The sequence below is a fragment of the Phyllopteryx taeniolatus genome, chromosome 15 (assembly GCF_024500385.1).
Source record: "Phyllopteryx taeniolatus isolate TA_2022b chromosome 15, UOR_Ptae_1.2, whole genome shotgun sequence".
Taxonomy (NCBI): domain Eukaryota; kingdom Metazoa; phylum Chordata; class Actinopteri; order Syngnathiformes; family Syngnathidae; genus Phyllopteryx; species Phyllopteryx taeniolatus.
This window is the reverse complement of record NC_084516.1, coordinates 2,277,825-2,296,397: the sequence shown is the minus strand read 5'-3', so window position 1 is coordinate 2,296,397 and position 18,573 is coordinate 2,277,825. Positions and strand designations below refer to the sequence as shown.

Below are 18,573 nucleotides of genomic sequence, written 5' to 3'. Positions count from 1 at the left end.
GAGGAGGCAAATAAAGAGAGAAGCAGGAAAGAGGAGCAAGGAGAGGAGAGGAGAGGAAAACGAAGCGAAGGGGAGGACGATGACAGCTGGCGGAGTGGATGCGCCTTCCCAGACCGGGCCGGTGGGCACGCCTCCCGCCGCCTGCCCGGCGCGGGCCTTCGAGGCCGCGTGAAAGGGCAACCCCGAGCCCGGCGGCCAACTGGCAAGTCCAGTGGGTTGGGAGGATGTCACGTGCGGGCGTAAATGCGAGATTTGTGCCTGAGCGAGGCGCGACGAAAAGGGATCGGACACAGGGGCTGACACACCCTGTTGAGCGCTGCCGGCTCGCAGTGACAGGGGAACTGGGTCGATGCCCAACAACTGACTTTGGGGCGGTTCTTGGTGGAGTGCGCGTGCTCCCCGAAAACGGGTTTTCAAAAGGGTGCGCTGGTTTTTGCAACTTCGAACAAATATGATAGATAGCTGGGAAACGTGTGGGTGTTGCAACACCCACATTTGTCCTGGTAAGAGGGTTGAACACCCACACTTTACCCGCGCAAGTGTGTGGTTGTTTGCATCAATCAAGTCAGAAAGAGTCAAAATGAATTCAACATGATGCACAAATTTTCATTTTTACTATGTTTTATGAAGTAAATATTATAGTGCTTTTATCTTTATCTTTTTTTCACCACTGCCAATCATGCACGCGTACGACAAACTATCACTTTCTGCGCCCGTTCAAATGCCCCAAGTTAAAGACGGGCGTCATCTGCGTGCTCACTCGCAAATTATTTGCAGGGAATCAAAAGTGAAAACATCTCACAAGATAAAAGATTAACGTCATAAATGAAAAAGCAATATCCCTCGCTTCGAGCCCTCGGAGGCCTTTTTAAGGCGAGGGTCATTTCACTTGATGCCGTCCAAAACGAAATATATTGTGTGTTTGCTCAGCTTCCCTTATACACTTTATTCCCCTTGCCGGCAATATAACTTACAGAAGGTTCCGGAAGTGGCCGAGACAGAAAGAGAGGATGAAGGAGAGGAAGAGGCAGGAATGCTGCGTCACCACAGGCCAAGTGTTAATTTATGATTCTTTTTTTTTTGGAATAGTCTCTCTTTTGCAGGTTTTAACCTATCGCTCGTGGGTGTGCAACGTAACTCGGGGATCACAAAATGCGACATTTTCAAGACCTTTGGACAGTGGCTTTAAGAATTAAGTGTCAGTTTTAAGGATGAAATCTATTTAGGGGTCCGCAGAAACCCTGGTCTAACTCTTTCGCAGTTTGTTTTCAATAAATGTGTAATTCCTGTTTTTAGAGTAAACTTCAACCGGGAGTGGCATAAAGCATCTTAAAGCCTCTTTTTTTTGGAAAAAAAAAACATTCAAAATGTTCTGCCTTGTTGTGAAGTGAGTCGACCGCCACCATAGAGCGCGTACCTCAAGTTTGCGCTCGCAAGGCAAAGCAAAATATCAAGAGACCAAATACAGAATATCATTTTTAATAGTTTTTAAACAACGAAAACAAGTGGTTTAATAAGGCCGAGGCATCACGGCGGCTGTTGTCGTGGAGACGGGAAAATTGCTGGAGGGGTTTAGCAGTGCGGGCCACCTGCCGCAGCAGTTGGCTGGGATCTGTGTGTGTGTGTGTGTGTGTCCTGGCATAGATACACTGAGCCGATGCTGGCAGAGCGGGACACGAAGGACATGCAGGGCACACAAAGGGCTTAAACGCAACCTTGCGGCTCTCGTGGGGGGATAAAAAAAATAATAAGAGGAAATGCCCCGCCCTTCGGTAAAGTACATTACTTCACATTCACTGTCGTTAATCCGCACAGAAGGTCGCAAAAGGCTGATGAAAGGCAGCGTGCGTCATTCCAACTGGAGAAATGATCATTTTGCGTCTATTTATATATTTTTTGTGCTTTACAGTCAAATTTAATTGAAATTGTTTGGTGACCAATCTGGTCAAACTGTTCTGACACGGCTGGCTGGCAGTCAATGAGTTAAGGGGCGTGGCCTAGTGTGTGACATCACGAGTTCTGACTCCAGCTCGTATTTGCCGTTTTCCACGCAGACGACTGAACTAAATGTCGGCTCCATGCTCCTTGCAAGTGTTTTCATTTTTGTACTTCGTTTGGCTGTTTGTCCCTTTCAATAAATGGTTAAAAGTGTGACTTGTAACACACATTGTACAAAAAAATTATATGCACCTCATTGTGCATTTGCTGACAATACAAATACAAAAATAAACTGCATGCAGTCAAAGTACACAGTGAAAATAAAGAAGTTCAAAAATGTTTCAATTTAATATGTGACAAGAAAATGATGTGGAGTTGACTGCAATGAAGTTAGCAGTAGCATTAGCATACCTTATTATGTCGTATTGTATTGGAATTTGGGAAATCCCAATTAGACAAACCTGAGCAGACCAAAACAAATCTTTGTAAATAAAAATGTAGTTTTGTTTGTTTGTTTTTTTAAGCCGGCAATGTTCAAAACAGTCTTTGGTCATTTGCGGCCAAACGTTGACGTCAGCGGCTAACCTACGTGCGGAGGGGGACGGCGAGGGAAGGCTGTATCTGGGCCAGTTGACAGTGGGATCACTTTCAATAGGATTTGTAGGTGGAGGAACAACAAGCCGGCTAATCCCGTCCGGTGTGTGTAAACGCGCGTCTGAGCTGAGGTCAGGAGGAACGCACGACAAAATGCACTCACGCCACCTTACCCCCCGCCGCCACCGTCTCTTCCACTACTACGTACAGCCAAGCGAGTTGTATCGCGGCGGATACGTTCCAGGCCCGCCCGCGATAGGCAGAAAGCCGCAATATAGAGAGACCAGATTCCAAAAAAAAAAAAAAACTCCCACGTGCTTGAAACACATTTGAACAAATTCCAATCTACTTAAGCCGTAAGATGGCAGACCCATTTCTCCTTGCGAGAAAATGATGCGGGTTGTATCACAGACCAAGTGGACTACAAGGAACACATTTTGGAAGTTTGTTTTGAAATTTCACACATGAAGGACATGTTCTGTATTTGTTTGTCAATGGACTTTTCCAAAACTTAACTGGGTTAGAAACTGTGAGGAAACTTGTTTTCATCGGTTGTTCGGTTGCATGATTGTAACGGTCATCATAAAGATGAGATGCGAGCTTTTTATCGGACTGTGGCAGAATTGCGTTTTCAAGAACTTTCACGCTGAGATCTTTTTAAAGCTTCTGTTGTTAGGTTAAAAAAAAAAAACAAGTTAAGTTTAAAACGGCCCCTAAACCAGTTGTCGCGTTCATGAGCGCCACAAAGTCGACGCTTTTCAACGCTGACAGTGACCCGTGTCCGATTCCGATAATTGCGTTATCAGACGGTCGAGGCGAGCGTCCACGTTGCTCCGGTGTGGCGCGAGACGGATTATCTTGCATATCTCAAACGCTCCCTCCTCCCGCCGCCACTCAGCGGCGTTTTCCCGCTCGCCGCTGTCGAAGTAAATCAGATGATGGCGCGCGCCTCCAAGCCTTGAAGGGTTGCGCCGTAAATTTGGCTTTTGCTACCTTGGTCGTGTGTGACGGCTGACTTTCCCAAAACAAGCACCGGCGGCTTCACGGGAACTGATGTTCAATAGTGGTCCTAAAACTTAAGTTTGTGTGGCCGCTTGTATATACAAAAAATAAATAAACACACTTAATTACTGTACTTAAATAGATTTTTCAGGTATCAATACTTTACTTGAGTACACTTGTGTCTTAAGATACCGTATGAGTTTGATTTGTTTTGTGACCACGCTATCTCAAATCATCTTTCCCCATTGAAATAAACAGAAATGCTTCTTTTTTTTTTTTTTTTTTTAAATAGGAAAAATAACACTCTACAGTATTTCGCGCCATAAAAACCTACAGTAATGGCATAATCAAACAGACTAAAGAATTAAATTGTTTTTACCACGTTTTGCATTAATTCAATGGATATTGTGCTGTTCCTTCTTGTGTGCGTGCCTTGGCCACCAGGGGGCGGCATAATACAGCCAAGGAGACACACACGAAGAAGAGTTTCACGGGTGACTCAGTAAGCTGCAGTAATATTTAATAATTTTCATTTTTCCTCAAAGGATAAAGAATATATGCCAGTGAGCATGGTGTTTATTAGTTTACGTTTGTGTTCAAATATCCATTCCTTCAAGCATTCTAAAACCGCAAATAACATCGCTAACTGTTAAAGAGTCCCCTTTTCGTATACGTATACGTACTTCTAATGAAGTACAGAGTGTGAGTGCTTTTGCCATCTCTGTAGAAAAAAAAAACATAATGTTGGAACGGAAAATGACTGCTACACTACATTGTCAGGCGCGAATCCAAAATTCCCGTTGTCAGTTTTTGTGACTGTCGGGCTCATTAGCGGGCTTTGGGCGCTGGTTGTTGTGTGCAGGTTCGAGTACCCGCCTCCCGCCGAGCGTACGTACAGCGGCCGCTCGCTACAAAAAGAACAAAAGTACAAACAATATTAAACTTCAGCAGGGGGGGATAGGGAATAGTCACGCGGGAGATTCGGAATACAACCTAATTGAGTAAGGCACGCTTTCTGACTTATTATGCAAGCATACGAACAAGCAGTCAGTATTCCGCAGTTCCAAATAATAAAACATTCCATTCATTTCAAAAGTCAAATGAAATCAAGCAGTAATGGAAGATGATAAAACGATCATAAGCAACAAGCATGTGGAAGCTTGCGAGACGCTACCAATTTTTCCTCCAAATTGTACAATTTATGGAGCAACGTCAATGTCCAGCGTAAGCGCAACATTTTATTAGCGTGAAATGCATCATACGATTAAGATGGAGCTAAACACAAGGACGTAAAACGCAACGTAAAAGCGTCATTAAAAACAGTGAACATCTAGTCAAAGTGCATCGCTTATTATTTAGCACTAATTTCCTCGAGAAGAATGTGGAAGAGTAACGCGGGGCTTTTGTTTGTGTGGTTGCAAGTGAGCAGTAATGGCTACCCAAAAACATTTTTGCGTCGTCGGGCCAAACCGCGGATGAAGTTTTGTCATTCCCGACAAAATATGTCGGGTCTGATCTCGGAAATCGCCGGCGATAGTAAATTGGGCCAATAGCGGGGCTAAAATCCTGTAGTCTGATCCAGGCATAAGATGGAGCTAAACACGGGGACGTAAAACGCGATGTAAAAGGGTCAATAAAAACCTCAAGTAAAATTATATAGCTTATCATGTCGTGCTAAAAATCCACCAGAAGAATGTGGAATAGTAACGGATGATGGCGAGAGGGAGGAGGGTTATTTTAAGACTCTCCATCAGGAGCTTGTTAAGCGGGGCGCGCTAACATCCAAAAGGAATATTGCATTAGCTGCGGCTCCAAGTGGAAAGAGCATAACATCCGCCATCAAATTTCATTCCAGGTAGTAGGCCAGCGGACCGGTCGAGCCGAAAACTGCTGTCGTCATTGCTCTTGAAATAATCAGTAAAAGGCTCCAATACGTGGAAATGTGTAATAATGACTGCGGCGGATGGAATCAGTGACGGATGATTAACCCAGCCAGACAAATAATGTCAATTACGAATCCCCCTTTTGATCCAATGAACGACTGTAACTAAATGTCGGGAGATAATAACCGGCCTCTCTCAGTCTTGTGAGTGTACCCGCGGGGGGGTTAATGATCATTACCAATGCGATACCATCTTTTATTGCGCAAATGAAGCGCCAGGAGAGAATGAAAGCGAGACGGCTGCGGGGATCTGTGGGATTTCTTTGTGTAAATATTGGACTTCTGCGCTGATGTAAAACGTCAGACAACTGTCTTACAGCGGAGAGCTGCATCTATTTTACAGAAATATCTGCCAGGCTCAGAGTACGTCAGGCCGGATAATCCGCACTGGGGCATCCCGGGATTTTAGGAACGTAGTGAAAGGATGATGAAGTCTGTTTATTTGACATGCTTTCATTCGAGGGCTGGTGAAGAGAATTTCCTCAGGTGGCACGGTGGGTGATGCGTGTGGCTAGCATGCCTCACAGTCAAAGGTTCAGGTTGGACTCTCCTTTGACCGCTTGCGTGGTTCTCTCCTGGTGCTCTGGATTCTTACAACAGTCCAAAAATTAAAGACTCTAAATTAGAGATTGAAGGGTTGTTGTTGGTGATTGACTGGCAAACAATCCGGGGTGTAGTCTAGACCCCAGATAGACTCCAGATCCGCGTAGGTTAGCTAATCTGATCCAAACCTTCATCCACTAGAGACCAGTCCGGGGTGTTGTCGCCCAAATTTGCCAACAACACCCACGACCCTGAATGGGATAAGCGGTAGAAAATGAATGAATGGATGAACCAACTCAAAGAATCTTTTTGCTCATCTAATCTAGCCCTTTATCCACTGGCAACCACACCAAACTTGCCAATGTCACCGCTGAACCTGAACAGGATAACAGTGAATGAACAAAATCAAAGAATGCTTTTGTTCATCTAATTTATCCCTTCATCCCCTGGCGAGCAGTCGAGGGTGTTCTCACCCATGAACCTGGACAGGGAAAATGGAATTACATGGGTGACTGCTTCAACTGAATCAAAGAATATTTTGTTGTTCATATAATTTAATCCTTCATCCATTTGCGAGAGAGACACGAAAACTGGTTGGCGGTAGAAAATGCATGAGTGGATCCATCTATCAAATCCTCTTCTTAACCGACCTGTAATCTAATTTAATCTGATCTAAGATTTTGTCTGATGGTAACCAGCCCTTTGAGCTTCCTCCCAAAATCATCAGGCACCTGTGAGCCTGAACAAGCAGTAGAAAATTGATGGATGGATGCCTCTTGTTAATAGAATCAAATCCTTTGTCTGATCACAACCAGTCCAGGGTGCTCTCGCTCAAAGTCGCCAGAGTCACCCGTGAACCTCAGCAGGATAAATGGTAGAAAATGGTTGATCCACCAAATCTAAGGATATGTTTGTTCTTCTGTTGTGTCTCCTGTTGCCAACTGAATGTCTTTCTTGTTGTAGGAGAACCCATACCTGTGCAGCGATGAATGCGACGCCTCCAACCCAGATTTGGCGCACCCTCCTCAGCTAATGCAGGACCGCGAACGCAACGGTCTGCTGACCTACTGGCAGACCGTCACGTGGAGGCGTCACCCGGAGCCCCTGCTGGCCAACATCTCCATGTCGTGGAACAAGAGTCTGGAGCTCACGGACGACATCCACGTCACCTTCGAGTACGGCCGGCCGACCGTCATGGTCCTGGACAAGTCCATGGACCATGGCCGCTCCTGGCAGCCGTACCAGTACTACGCCGACGACTGCCTGGACACCTTCAACATGCCGGCGAAGCGCGTGCGCGACCTGACAGCCGCCAACATCACCCGCGTCATCTGCACCGAGCAGTACTCACGCTGGGTGGGCTCCAAGAGCCACAAAAACGTCACGTTGGAGGTCCGGGCGCGCTTTGCGGTCTTTGCCGGCCCGCGGCTGCACAACATGGACAGCCTGTACACGCGCATGGAGAGCATGAAAGGACTGAGGGACTTCTTCACGTTCACCAACCTCAGGCTGAGGCTCCTCAGGCCCGCCCTGGGAGGCACGTACGTGCAGCGGGACAACCTGCTCAAGTACTTCTACGCCATCTCCAACATCGAGGTGCCTGCCAGGTGAGGCTCTGATCAGCTTTTTTTGTCTCGTTCGTCTGTGCCGGTAAAGCTAAAACGGCTTTTAACAGAAGCATTTTGGGTTGTGGAGGGAACTGGGGGGGAAAAAGTAAAAGGTTTTCCTAAAAATAACACAATTCCTGCATCTTGGGCCAAGTGATAGTGCTGGTGTGTTTTCAATTTTACTGATAAGTAGAGAGAAGAAAGGGAGATTTCGATGGCTAGGTAATTGGATGGATGGATGAAAATTCACTGATTTGAATAAGGCTGGATTTACACTGCTAGGTTCAAGTGACAATTCCAATGTTTTGCTCTCAAGTAGCACAATTGACTTATGCGTCGCGGCAGCATGAAGAGAGGAAAAAAAACATATGGCATCGAATATCCTGATCGGAAATAGTGAATACAAATCGGATACGTATCGGATATCTACCAATGCGACCGCAGCGTAAACGCGCAGATCGGATATATCCAATCAATAGCAGCTTGAAAGGTTATATTCCAGTTAGTTATTTTTTTTTTATTTCATAACTAGTTATCCATAGAATATAGCAAAACTGCCTGTGAGTGGAGTAGCCATTTGTGAAGGGAAAGACCGCAAACCAAACTTACATCATTGGTTTTGTGGAAGGCATGTGTTTGTGTAAAAATTTGGTTGGGTTGACTTTGAATTATTTAGCAAAACGTAATAGCTAGCCAGCTACGGTGCGCTATCAACTTCAACGTCAAAAGAACACGTCTCTGTGTCATTAAGCCAAGCAACAAAAAAGTTGATTGTCAGTCACTCAATGAATATGTCTCAATTTCCACCACATCTATTTTTGAATTTTTGAACTTACCTGCAATGTAATAAAATATAAATTACGGCCAAGCAATTGATATTTTCAACTGACACATCACAGATTCAAACTATGGCAGAGAAGGCTAAAATCGTCATTCATTGTTTTCTAGTGGTGCCGTTGGAGAAAGCTTTTAGCTTTTGCTACCCAGAAGTGCGTGTGACGTCATGGTGAAATACAGTATCCGATGAATGGATTGTCACGGGAGACTTCAAAAGAGGCCTTTACTGAGGGGCTTATTGTACGCTGGGCGATCAACACATCCATCGGCGACAGCCACGCACGCGGCGTGTTTTCACAGTGACCTCATCGCTCTTCATACGCATCCCCTCGCCGGCCCGCCAGGACAATGATTAACGACACAAAGACGCGGCCTCAGTAGTCGGACGCAACGCGACGTCGGCGCGCCGCCAGGGGATTGCGGGGGGAAGCTCTTACGTGGCAACTTTGTGACAGTGAAGGATGCTCGAGGCCGTCAAGCCGCCGCTTAGCAACCGCTGCGTGTCGCTCCAACCTTTCAGAATTATTATTCCAATCAATATGGCAGGCTGACATTTGAATGGTATTTAACAGCCTTGTTGGGACGGGCCTGGAGTCAGCCAGTGGGGGGGCGGACGGGGTTATCGCCGGTTTGTGTGTGGAAAGAACCCAGGGGTCAGAAGGGAAAGAAAAAATGAGCGACAGTTAAGGGTAAGGGGGCCCATCTTTTGTGCGTGTGTGTGCACAGGCGGTTGGTGTTTAATGAAGTCTTGGGTGGATGCTGACACAGCACACATATACGCACACACAAACAAGCCTCTGGCATCCCGTAAACGGCCTGCAGGTATTGATCATCGCTACTTTTCAGTCTCAGCACAGAGGCAGAGTGATGGTGGCGGTGGAGGGCCGGGGCCAGGGCAGCGGCGTACCCACCCAAAACCCAGGGGCCCTGAAAACTCCTCCGTAGCAAAACGCCTGTTGTGAACACGTGTGGTCATATCGAACACGTTTAGCAACTCAATCGGGGCAACACAGTGGGGCTTACATGGCTACCTTCCAGTCAGAGGTTCTGCATTCGACCAGTCCAGGGTCGGGTTGCAAAAGGATAGAACATTTCTGGTAAATTCACGACAAGTTTCGGATGGCTGTTTCACTCAGCACACTGGGAGCAACAACAACAACAACAACACACTATTGTTGACCACCCCACTGAGGCCTAAATAGAGGGACTCTACCAGATATTTTGAAGTGAAGAAGCCGTCTGGATTAAAAGTCTTGAACAGACACGAACAGTCCAGTTGCCTCGATTCAACCCCTGCGGATCACCAAGGAAAGTTTTCATCTTTGCAAATTCCTGGAATTTGGCAACCCGAGTAGTCTATCAGTTACAACGGACCATATCTCCTTGTGACCCCCAATAACACACACAGTATACAAAATGGATGGCTGGACAGACAGCATGTTGGCATGCCTGCCTCACAGTTAAAGGTTCTGGCCTTTCGACTCCAGCCTCCTGCGACCCAGAACAGGACACGCGGTATGGAAAATGGATGTGTGGATAAATGGAATCTTCCACTTCCTCCATCAGAAAACGTTTTTGATAATGTAACTGTTCATGCGTGGATGCGCGCTGGCGGCAGCAGGTGATGTGAAGTGTCCGGGTGGGCTGGATCTGGTGACAGCGGTCCAAATATAGACCCCGCGGAGATGACAGAAACCGGTCGCTCTTCTGCCCCTTCCACCTGTAACATAATCGCCTATCGATGAGTTATTCTGGGCGTATTAGATGATCGTACTGTGGGGACTGGGGGGTGCGCAGATGGGGGTGCAGTGGTCCTGAGCAGTACAGTACAATCAGGGCCGCCTGCTGCTAACGGCTGTGAAATTGATTTTTTTTGGGGGGGGGAGCGGGACGATTAGTCAATGTTCCCCGGACAAAAGGCTAAGCTATTTCATCTCATCTCATCTGGCCTTAGTAACACATTGGGCTTTCCAATGCCTCAAATTTGAATAATGAATATTTCGCTCCGCCGGCGCTGCGGGGTGTGGGGCCGCAGCGAAATGGGTTTTGTAACCGTTGGAGGCCGAGCGGCGACATGCCACAGGTCGCGGCGCTAATGAGATACGGCGCCGTTATCGCCGCAGAGGCGGTTGTGGTCACTTCCTTCGACGCGTTGCAGCTCACCGGGACTCAACTTGTCACCAGCCGGTTGTTAAAAGTAATTACAGAGGTACCTTGAATTACGAGAGCCCCAACTTACGAGGTTTTTGTGTTATGATGATGATTGATTTTATGATTTTTTTGAGGGGGTTTGCGTTGTGAGTTTCATGCGAGCTTCATATACTGTTCTGTAATAAGTACCGTAATGCCATGGCACGTGGGCAAGGCGAGCCCCAGTTGCCGATTCACTTTCAGACATTTATTGAACGGGACAGTCAAACCCACAAATACAAAATGAAAACACTCGCAAGGAGCAACAGTGACTCCAGCTCCTGACGTCACTCACTAGGCCCGCTAGTCAAAACATGGTATTCTGGTTAATATTGTCTTTGTGGAATAAATAAGTAAATTACAAGTAAATTTCATCATCCATGTGGGGCAATATCGCCCTCCGCTGTTGATTGAGATTAACATCGCAAGTGCCCTCGTGTTTGCTTTGCGAATGTCACGTGACCAAATCTGGAAATCAGGATAGCGGGCTCCCTGTGTATGCTGCGATAACTAGCACAACTACGGGTTGATGACATGATGCTTTCAAGCTAAACCTGCTACAATATTATGTCATCGATCCGTAGCGCTGCTAGTTATCGCAGCATACACAGGGAGCTTCCTGTTTCAAATTGAACTCGTCAACGGACCACTGTAACCTTGCGATTTTTCTTCAGGGAGAAGAACAAAAAGAAAAGTAAGTGATGTCAATTAAGTTGAAGGAACAGATCTCGACTGTAAGTCAATGTACCGCTGGGGTCTCATTTGTTAAGCGTCCCTAACCATCTATCTTGGGATAGCTTGTGAAGAACAAAAGCTCTCCTTTATCCGACGCTGCATGGTCAGGCAGCAAATAGCTGGCGCAGGTGTGCGGGAAAGGCAGGTGCTCAGCGCTTAATAGTGCTGCCCTATCAATAACCGCGTCACCGGATAGGGCATTAGACTTTGACGCGAGGGAGGCTTGTAAATTTAGCTTTAAAAACAAAACACTCAGCACGCTGGAGGTTGCTGGAAAGGGGATTTCAGGTGAAGGGCGGCCGGAGTTGGAGAAGGTCAAACGCGGAGAGAAGTAGCGAAAGGCTAATTGAAGGAGAATCAATAGAATATTCCGCAACGATTTTCTCACTCAAGGTTATCTGAAAAGTCCGAGGTGTTCGGGAACGGCAGAGCCCTCTTGATGCCTTCCCTTCGATCGAGCCATTTCCATATCACTCAACGGGAAAGCCGTCAAAGGAAGAGAAGAAGACTCTATCATGGTTTGGATCGGCACAATCGTATTTGCCGGCTCCTAAGCGGGGCTCTCAAATTCTCCCTCCGTCCTCCAGCCCGCTGCCCCATCCGTCAGTCCGAAGACGACCGGTCTACGGTCTGCATTATGGATTAGAAGCAAACTCAAGAGATTGGAGCGTTTTAATGAAATAAGAAGCGGGTCATGCGGTGGGTCTTTATAATGGAATAAAGCAAAGGCTGTAAACTCAGGAAGAGCCGACTAAGTGGATTAGGCCAAGACGGAGGGAAGGAGATTGAGCCGAATGATCAGGAAGTCGGCATGGCTTTTCTTCTGCCCCCCGCAGCATATCGTAGCGCCTACCGGCTGACTTTTCACTTTGATTTGACTGCCTGATGCGGGTTGATGTATAGATAAAAGAAGCCCGGCACCATTGGTAAGCAGACGCTAAAGAAAAATAACAGTCTTAGGTCCATCTGAGGCAGCGGCTGTCCTATTTTACTGCTATCACTCTTCCATTTCTCTAAGAATACAAACTTTGACTTCCATTTTAGCAATTCAAACCGAAATAAGTAGAGAACACTGCAACTTGCAATCGTCCATTGTCAAGAAATAACGAGACCTCCCTTGCTGGTTAGCTCACATTTTGAATTAACCACTCGGCAAAGCAACTAGCTAACCTTAGCTCCTCCCCCAAATACTGAGCTCTTCGAACAACGGAGGTGTCATGCAGTACTTCCTTTATCCCCACAATTCTGTACTACATACTGTAGTATTATATCAGTATTTACTTAATTTAAAAATGTACATTGCTTGCACATAATTAAAAAGTGTTAAATTAACATCTTTAATTTGATGATCAGGCCTACTACCTCAATTCATCTTCCGATAGGGAAAATTAGCCCTACATTTAAATGCTAATGTTAGTCATGCACTTCATGCCTGCTTCAGCGCGTTACGTTTCGATTGTCAAGGCTAATGTGCTGAAAGGTTTCATTCCTCCGGCTCCATCGCAAACATCGTCGAGAAGTTGCGCGGCGGCAGGCAAAGCCGTTCTTATGCCGTCGCTCCTGGCGACGCAGGTGCTGTTGTTTGCCGTGGCGACAGGTGCCGCCGGAGTCTTTTGGAAGACTCCATCTGAGGGGAAATATTTTGCCTCGCTAAGCCACATGCATTTCTGTAAATAGCACAGAACTTTGGATGATTACAGTACATGCAAAAAAACTTCTGTTCAAAAATTTTTACTTTACAAACTACTTTATAAAAATAGAGCAATAACACAACTAAACATAATGTAAAGAATTCATCAGTTTGTCCATTGTGTTTTAATGTTTCAACTCAATTCGCTGTGCTGCTCCTTCTGGTGTGCCACCGGGAGCGGTATAATGCAGTCCCACAGACACAAACGAAGAAGAGTCAACACGATTCTCAGTCGCCGTTGGCATTACAAAAAACCAATGGGACTTGTACTGCGGACGGAATGAGTCCGTGATGTTCTAAAGCGTCTTCTTTTCGCCACTGACAGTTTTGTGCTCCTTCGTGCACCGTCGCTTTTGAGGACGTCGGATGAGCGCGACTTGCGCATCTATCCGATTTATCCACATATGACAGAGGTCTTGGTTGGATATGAAAAAGAAATGGAATTGTACTGTTATATTGAGATGGAAAAATCAGACACGTCACATTGGGCAAAAAAATTGGAATTGACCTGCAGTGTGAACATCGCATCAGTGACTCAGTAAAGTGCAATAATATTGTGTTTTGCAGAGGATAAAGAATATATGCTTGAGTGTTGACAGTCACTAAATGTTTTTTTCCATCATACAAAATAAGAATTGTGTTAGAAAACATTTAAAAATTGGGAGCACAAACTCAACGGTGAGTGTTGTTATACTGTCTACGTGTTTTGCTCCACCGTTTGTGTTCAATGCTAATCGTTAGCCCGCTAGCAGTGAAATAAACTCGTATCTCAAGGCTCCGTTGTAGGCGATTTTCAGCGAATGGCTGAGAATAGGGGGGGGTGCGGGGGGGGGGGGGGATGCAAATAGATGAATTTGGGAATTTGGAAATGCGAATCGCGTTCACTGTATAACAACAGTGAAGATGAAAGCATCTTCACATAACGGCCCCCTGAGGGAAACCATAACTGCGATGAGACCCGCGCCGAAAAGAATTTGACACCACTGCTGTAAACAACAGGCAACCGGGTAGTAAACGTGCAAGTTGAGAACGGAAGTTGACACGGAACACCTGGGGTTAGTCAAGATGATTAAAAAAGTAGACGCACAACAGCTGAGGAGTGCGAACATCTCTGCTGGAAGTCCAAAAAAACCTTGAATGACTCTCAGTCACTGCGTCTCCGGAGCGATACTAATTAGACGCTGACTGGCTTACAGGAACTTCCCGAGCTCCAAAGGTTTATTGTGCGGGCGCCATTGAGGTCGACACTGACGCATGCCCGCGGCCTCCGGGCTGGTCCATCTTCTCTCAACACGCGCCCTGTGTCCTCTGCTCTCTTTTCACCACCGTCGGGTGTCTTTTTTTCTTTTTTTTTTTAACGTCTTTTGATTAGCCGCGGCTTTGACTTTGCAAAGCAACTATTTTAAAATGAAAGTTTTTCCGTGCGCGTCCTCTGCCGACGTGAAGGTGAGCGTACGGGAGGTATAAGCCTGGATCAAAAGCAGGGCGGGAAAGAAGGAGGGAGGCAGATGATGGATTAACTGCTAGTTTCATGGGACGAGCTCGATGTGTGTGCGTGCGTGTGCGATTCCGCGGTGAATGATGCGAGGCCGGCTCAATATTACTGCGCCGTTCCGAGGGAGGCCGCAGAGCTCGCCAACCCTTGGCGCTTTGCCGCTCTCGGTGGCTTCATGAGAGCGCTTTGCGGGCGGCGATGGCGTGACGCCCCGCGCTCACTGCCGGCCACTCGCGCTTTCCAATTCGGCCCCGTCTTGCGTGGGAAACAGATCGCTTTTGAAATCAGGGTTTGTCGAAATGTCAGGTTCCAGGGAGACATTTTTCCAATGACCCCTTATAATCTTAACAGCAATTACAGTGAATCCCATTTATCAACGTGATATGCATTTACCCATCCTTCATGCTTTAAACACATTGAAACATATTAAAGACACTGCCTTAAAGTATTCCTTAGTGCCCGGTCTCACTGTCAAGAAATGGGAGACTATCATATAGCATCACTTTGAGGAAAAGACGACTCGCATGCGCCGTTCTCCAAATAAGAGGCAAAGTGTGCTTACTTCAAGCTGTTTATTCTGCTGTTCACTTCAGTTCATGTTGACTGTCAAACTGGCATATAAAAGAAAAGAGAATTAAATATTGTATATGTAAACACCAAAATGTTCAACCAAACCATATCATTTCAGCAAAAGAAAGTATGCTAGCTTTAATGCTAACATATCATGCGAAACCCCATCAGCAGCCTAACGGAAATTAGCCACTAAATGTTTATTTTATTGCCGAGCTGGGATCCATATGCAGGTATAAAACATTTTTTTAAAGGATACGACATAATTTATTGTTATGTTATTTTACGGAGCCCCAAGTTATGCCTCGTAGTCCCTCAGGGAACCGAGTTGAGAACTCCAACATTCACGAGCACCGCCCAGTAAGAAGGCACGTTGACAAATGCGGCCTCATATGTGATGATTTATGTGACAATGCTTGTAAGTGATTTGATAATCGCAGTTGATATCCCCTCAGAAGAGGAAAGGCAAAGTCAGCGATTTCCTTGCTTACTCACCCCCGTGCCCCCCAACCCCTCACCCAAACCACCCTTAAAACATTGTTTTAAATCCGCAAATGCAATCCCGAATCCTCCCCCGCTAGCGCCTGCACTGTGTCTCACCCGGGCGTCTGACACACGGGGGCAATCTATTGATGCCGCCAGCCCGCTTTAATGCTGAAAGGCATGCTGGGAATCGTAAGTGGAAGAACACGGGGCGAAGGGAGGCTGTCCTTGGGAGGCACATTCATTAGCATAGCATTATTAGGGGCTAGCCACGTTGCTAAGCGCCGTCTTCACCTGCGCCAAACAAGTCGGCGCTCGTCACAGGAATGCGGCCGATCGCGACGTTTTACGCGGGGATGAGTTTCACGTCCGCCCGCAATAAAGAGAGACCGAGACATTTCCGAGGATGTCTACTTCTATGCCTTTCTGTGACTCTTCCAGTCTCACTGTTACAACCTGCCAATCAGCGGGAACTGCTGATCACTTAGGCGTCGTCTTGGTCTCAAGGATGTCAAAATCTTGCTTTGTCTTACAGCAAAGTGATCAAACAATATCAGCGAGAGAAAGGAACAAGGTCAACTTTCATATCCTCGCACGAATACAACAGAATATATGAGGTTGTAATTAACACAATACGATTCTTACGCGCAAAGGCTTTCATTTTCTAACACATGCATTGCAAACTTCAGAGAAGGTCAAATTCAGTTCAACTGTAAAGGTCATTTTTAGGGTCATCCTTTGCCGCGAGATTTTTTGCGTGTAAAATGTGTGCCTTGGTTCAACGAAGGTTCTGAAAACACTACGCCACTCGACCAACGGCCTTCACGGAAGAGCCTCGACGTTTGTAATTCGGGATTTTAATGAGGTGTTTTTGCAAAGGTACATTAAGGCGAGGTGGGTGGGGGGGGGGGAACACACGAGGTTACTTCCAAGTCACATTCTGCATTCCATAGTGCACTCGACTAATAAACAATGTCATTTCTGCAGTTTCCTTCACTAATTGTCAGGCTAACTACACTGCGGTGTCGTCACCTCGCCTCTGTGCCCCCAACCCCGACCGCCCCCCCCTTCCTCCGGCCCTGCGGCTCGAGAAGCTCTCGTCTCGCTATGACTAATGATGTTCTCTCAGTCTCAAGGTTTTAGCGGGATAATTATATTAACCCTTGTCCTCTGGCTGATCCCGGCTCAGCTCCTTCTCCTCGGGCAGCCTCTCTTTGACACAGTCTCGCTGGAATTAGAAGCTAATACACCCCCCGGCCCGCCTCGCCCCGCCCCGTGAGGGTGCCTTACACTTGTGTGTTTTTGTCACCTTCCCCCCCCGCCCCCCCAGGCATTCCAATGGGTTTGTCATTGAAAACGAGGCGAAGAAAATAAGGCTTGCATAAAGGCAAATTGAAATGTCGTGTTACCGTCGGGCGCGCATCTCCGCAAAGTTCGCACGGCGAACACTTTGCCTCAAAGCCAAGGCCCGCATCTCTTCTCTCGTCGACTACAAAGCTCGGGAGTCTGATACACGTTCGCACAGAGATCCATCACATTCGGGGCTTTGAGGACTCTTAAGGGGATTTGCACAATAGCAAGAACCTCCGCCTAAAGTCCTGGAGATTTTTCTCCCCTCCCTTTTACTTCTTCGTGCGTACAGTAGTCTCGTAAATCAGTGGGTATCAGCTGTTGTCACCCTGGGACAATTGTCGCCAAGTTGCAACCCACTTTTTTAGAAGTTAAGAACAAAGACGAAGAATAAGATGTATTTTTTCAAAAGTAGCCTTTGAAAACATATATATCAAACAAACTACACTTGCTTACATATCGTCGCTGTCGGGCGAAAACCCATGTCCAAATATATTCAATCTCATAATTTCACACAAATCCATCGTATTGTGTCTGTTTTTTTTTTTTAACGTATTATTTACCCATTTAAAGCGTTGAAAACAATGTGAGAACAAATCTATTAACGCTCTTGCACACAAACTGTCTGAGAAGTGTTGAAAAACTCCGTCTCTCTTCTCTCACGCTGCATTATGTCCCCTCTAGATTGAAAGTCTGGATGTTTCGTAAACAATAATGATGTTCGTTAGATACATTTGAATTTGTCCGTTTTGTTAAAAACGAATGGCTGTAATGTTTCGGTGCAGAAGGAACTCGTCAGCCATGAATTGTGTGCAGATTCATTTCCGCCTTTTTCACTGCTTGGTCAGCTCATCGTTTTATTCTTTCCACCACTCACGGCTCCTTTGAAAAAGAGTTTGGGAAGATGACACAACCACAGTCATTTGCTTTTGTGAAGTATTTAAGAATTTTGTTCTGGTCACTGGCTCGGCGTGAGCGCACACTTTGGTAGGGACGACTGGTGCTGGCGACGTGTCGTACCGTTTTAATCAATGAAAGCGTAATAAATTATTCATTCATTTTTTTCAGTTCAGTTTCAGTTCAGTTCAGTTTCTTTTAGAGCACTTTATTAAGAAACTGAAGATTAATATGACAACTTCATGTAGAAAAATGAATATTCCTGTACAGTGAACGCGTTTATCGTGGGGGGTACGGTCCAGATCCACCCATGATAGGCGAAAATCTGCGATGTAGAGAGACCATACAAAAAAACCTTCTTAAATATAGTTTTGCCCCACTCATATGCTTTAAACTTGCCAAAACACACTTAAACCTATTGAAACACACTTTTAAAGTATTCCTTAAAGTCTGTTTTCACTCTCTCGCTGTCAATAAATGGAACATTATTCTAAACATCACTTTGAGGAAAAGAAAAGTTCTCCAATTACGGTTTTTTTGTTACTCCCATTTGAGATTTGCTGTAGAAATTGACACATAAAAACTAAATAGAATGCAACATTGTATAGTTAAACAGAAAAATGTCAGCTAGCTTGACGCTAACATATAATGCGAAACACCATAGACGGGCCAGCAGAAATTAGTATCGATGTTACGGTCA

The 18,573-nt window shown here is 46.0% G+C and overlaps 1 protein-coding gene across 9 annotated transcripts in view; it reads left to right on the top strand.

Annotated features, from left to right (window-relative positions):
* Positions 1-18,573, top strand: part of ntng2b (netrin g2b) — a 62,541-nt gene that overhangs the window by 8,580 nt on the left and 35,388 nt on the right. For 8 of the 9 annotated variants that reach the window (XR_009792122.1, XM_061799884.1, XM_061799881.1 and 5 more), the window contains exon 3: positions 6,983-7,626. Coding sequence is in view for 8 of the 9 variants with exons in the window: in XM_061799884.1 (XP_061655868.1) it covers positions 6,983-7,626 (644 nt within the window). In the remaining variant the exon portion in view is untranslated. Of the gene's footprint in view, positions 1-6,982; positions 7,627-8,611; positions 9,979-18,573 lie in introns of those variants that run through there. The other variant, XM_061799885.1, reaches the window with a different exon arrangement.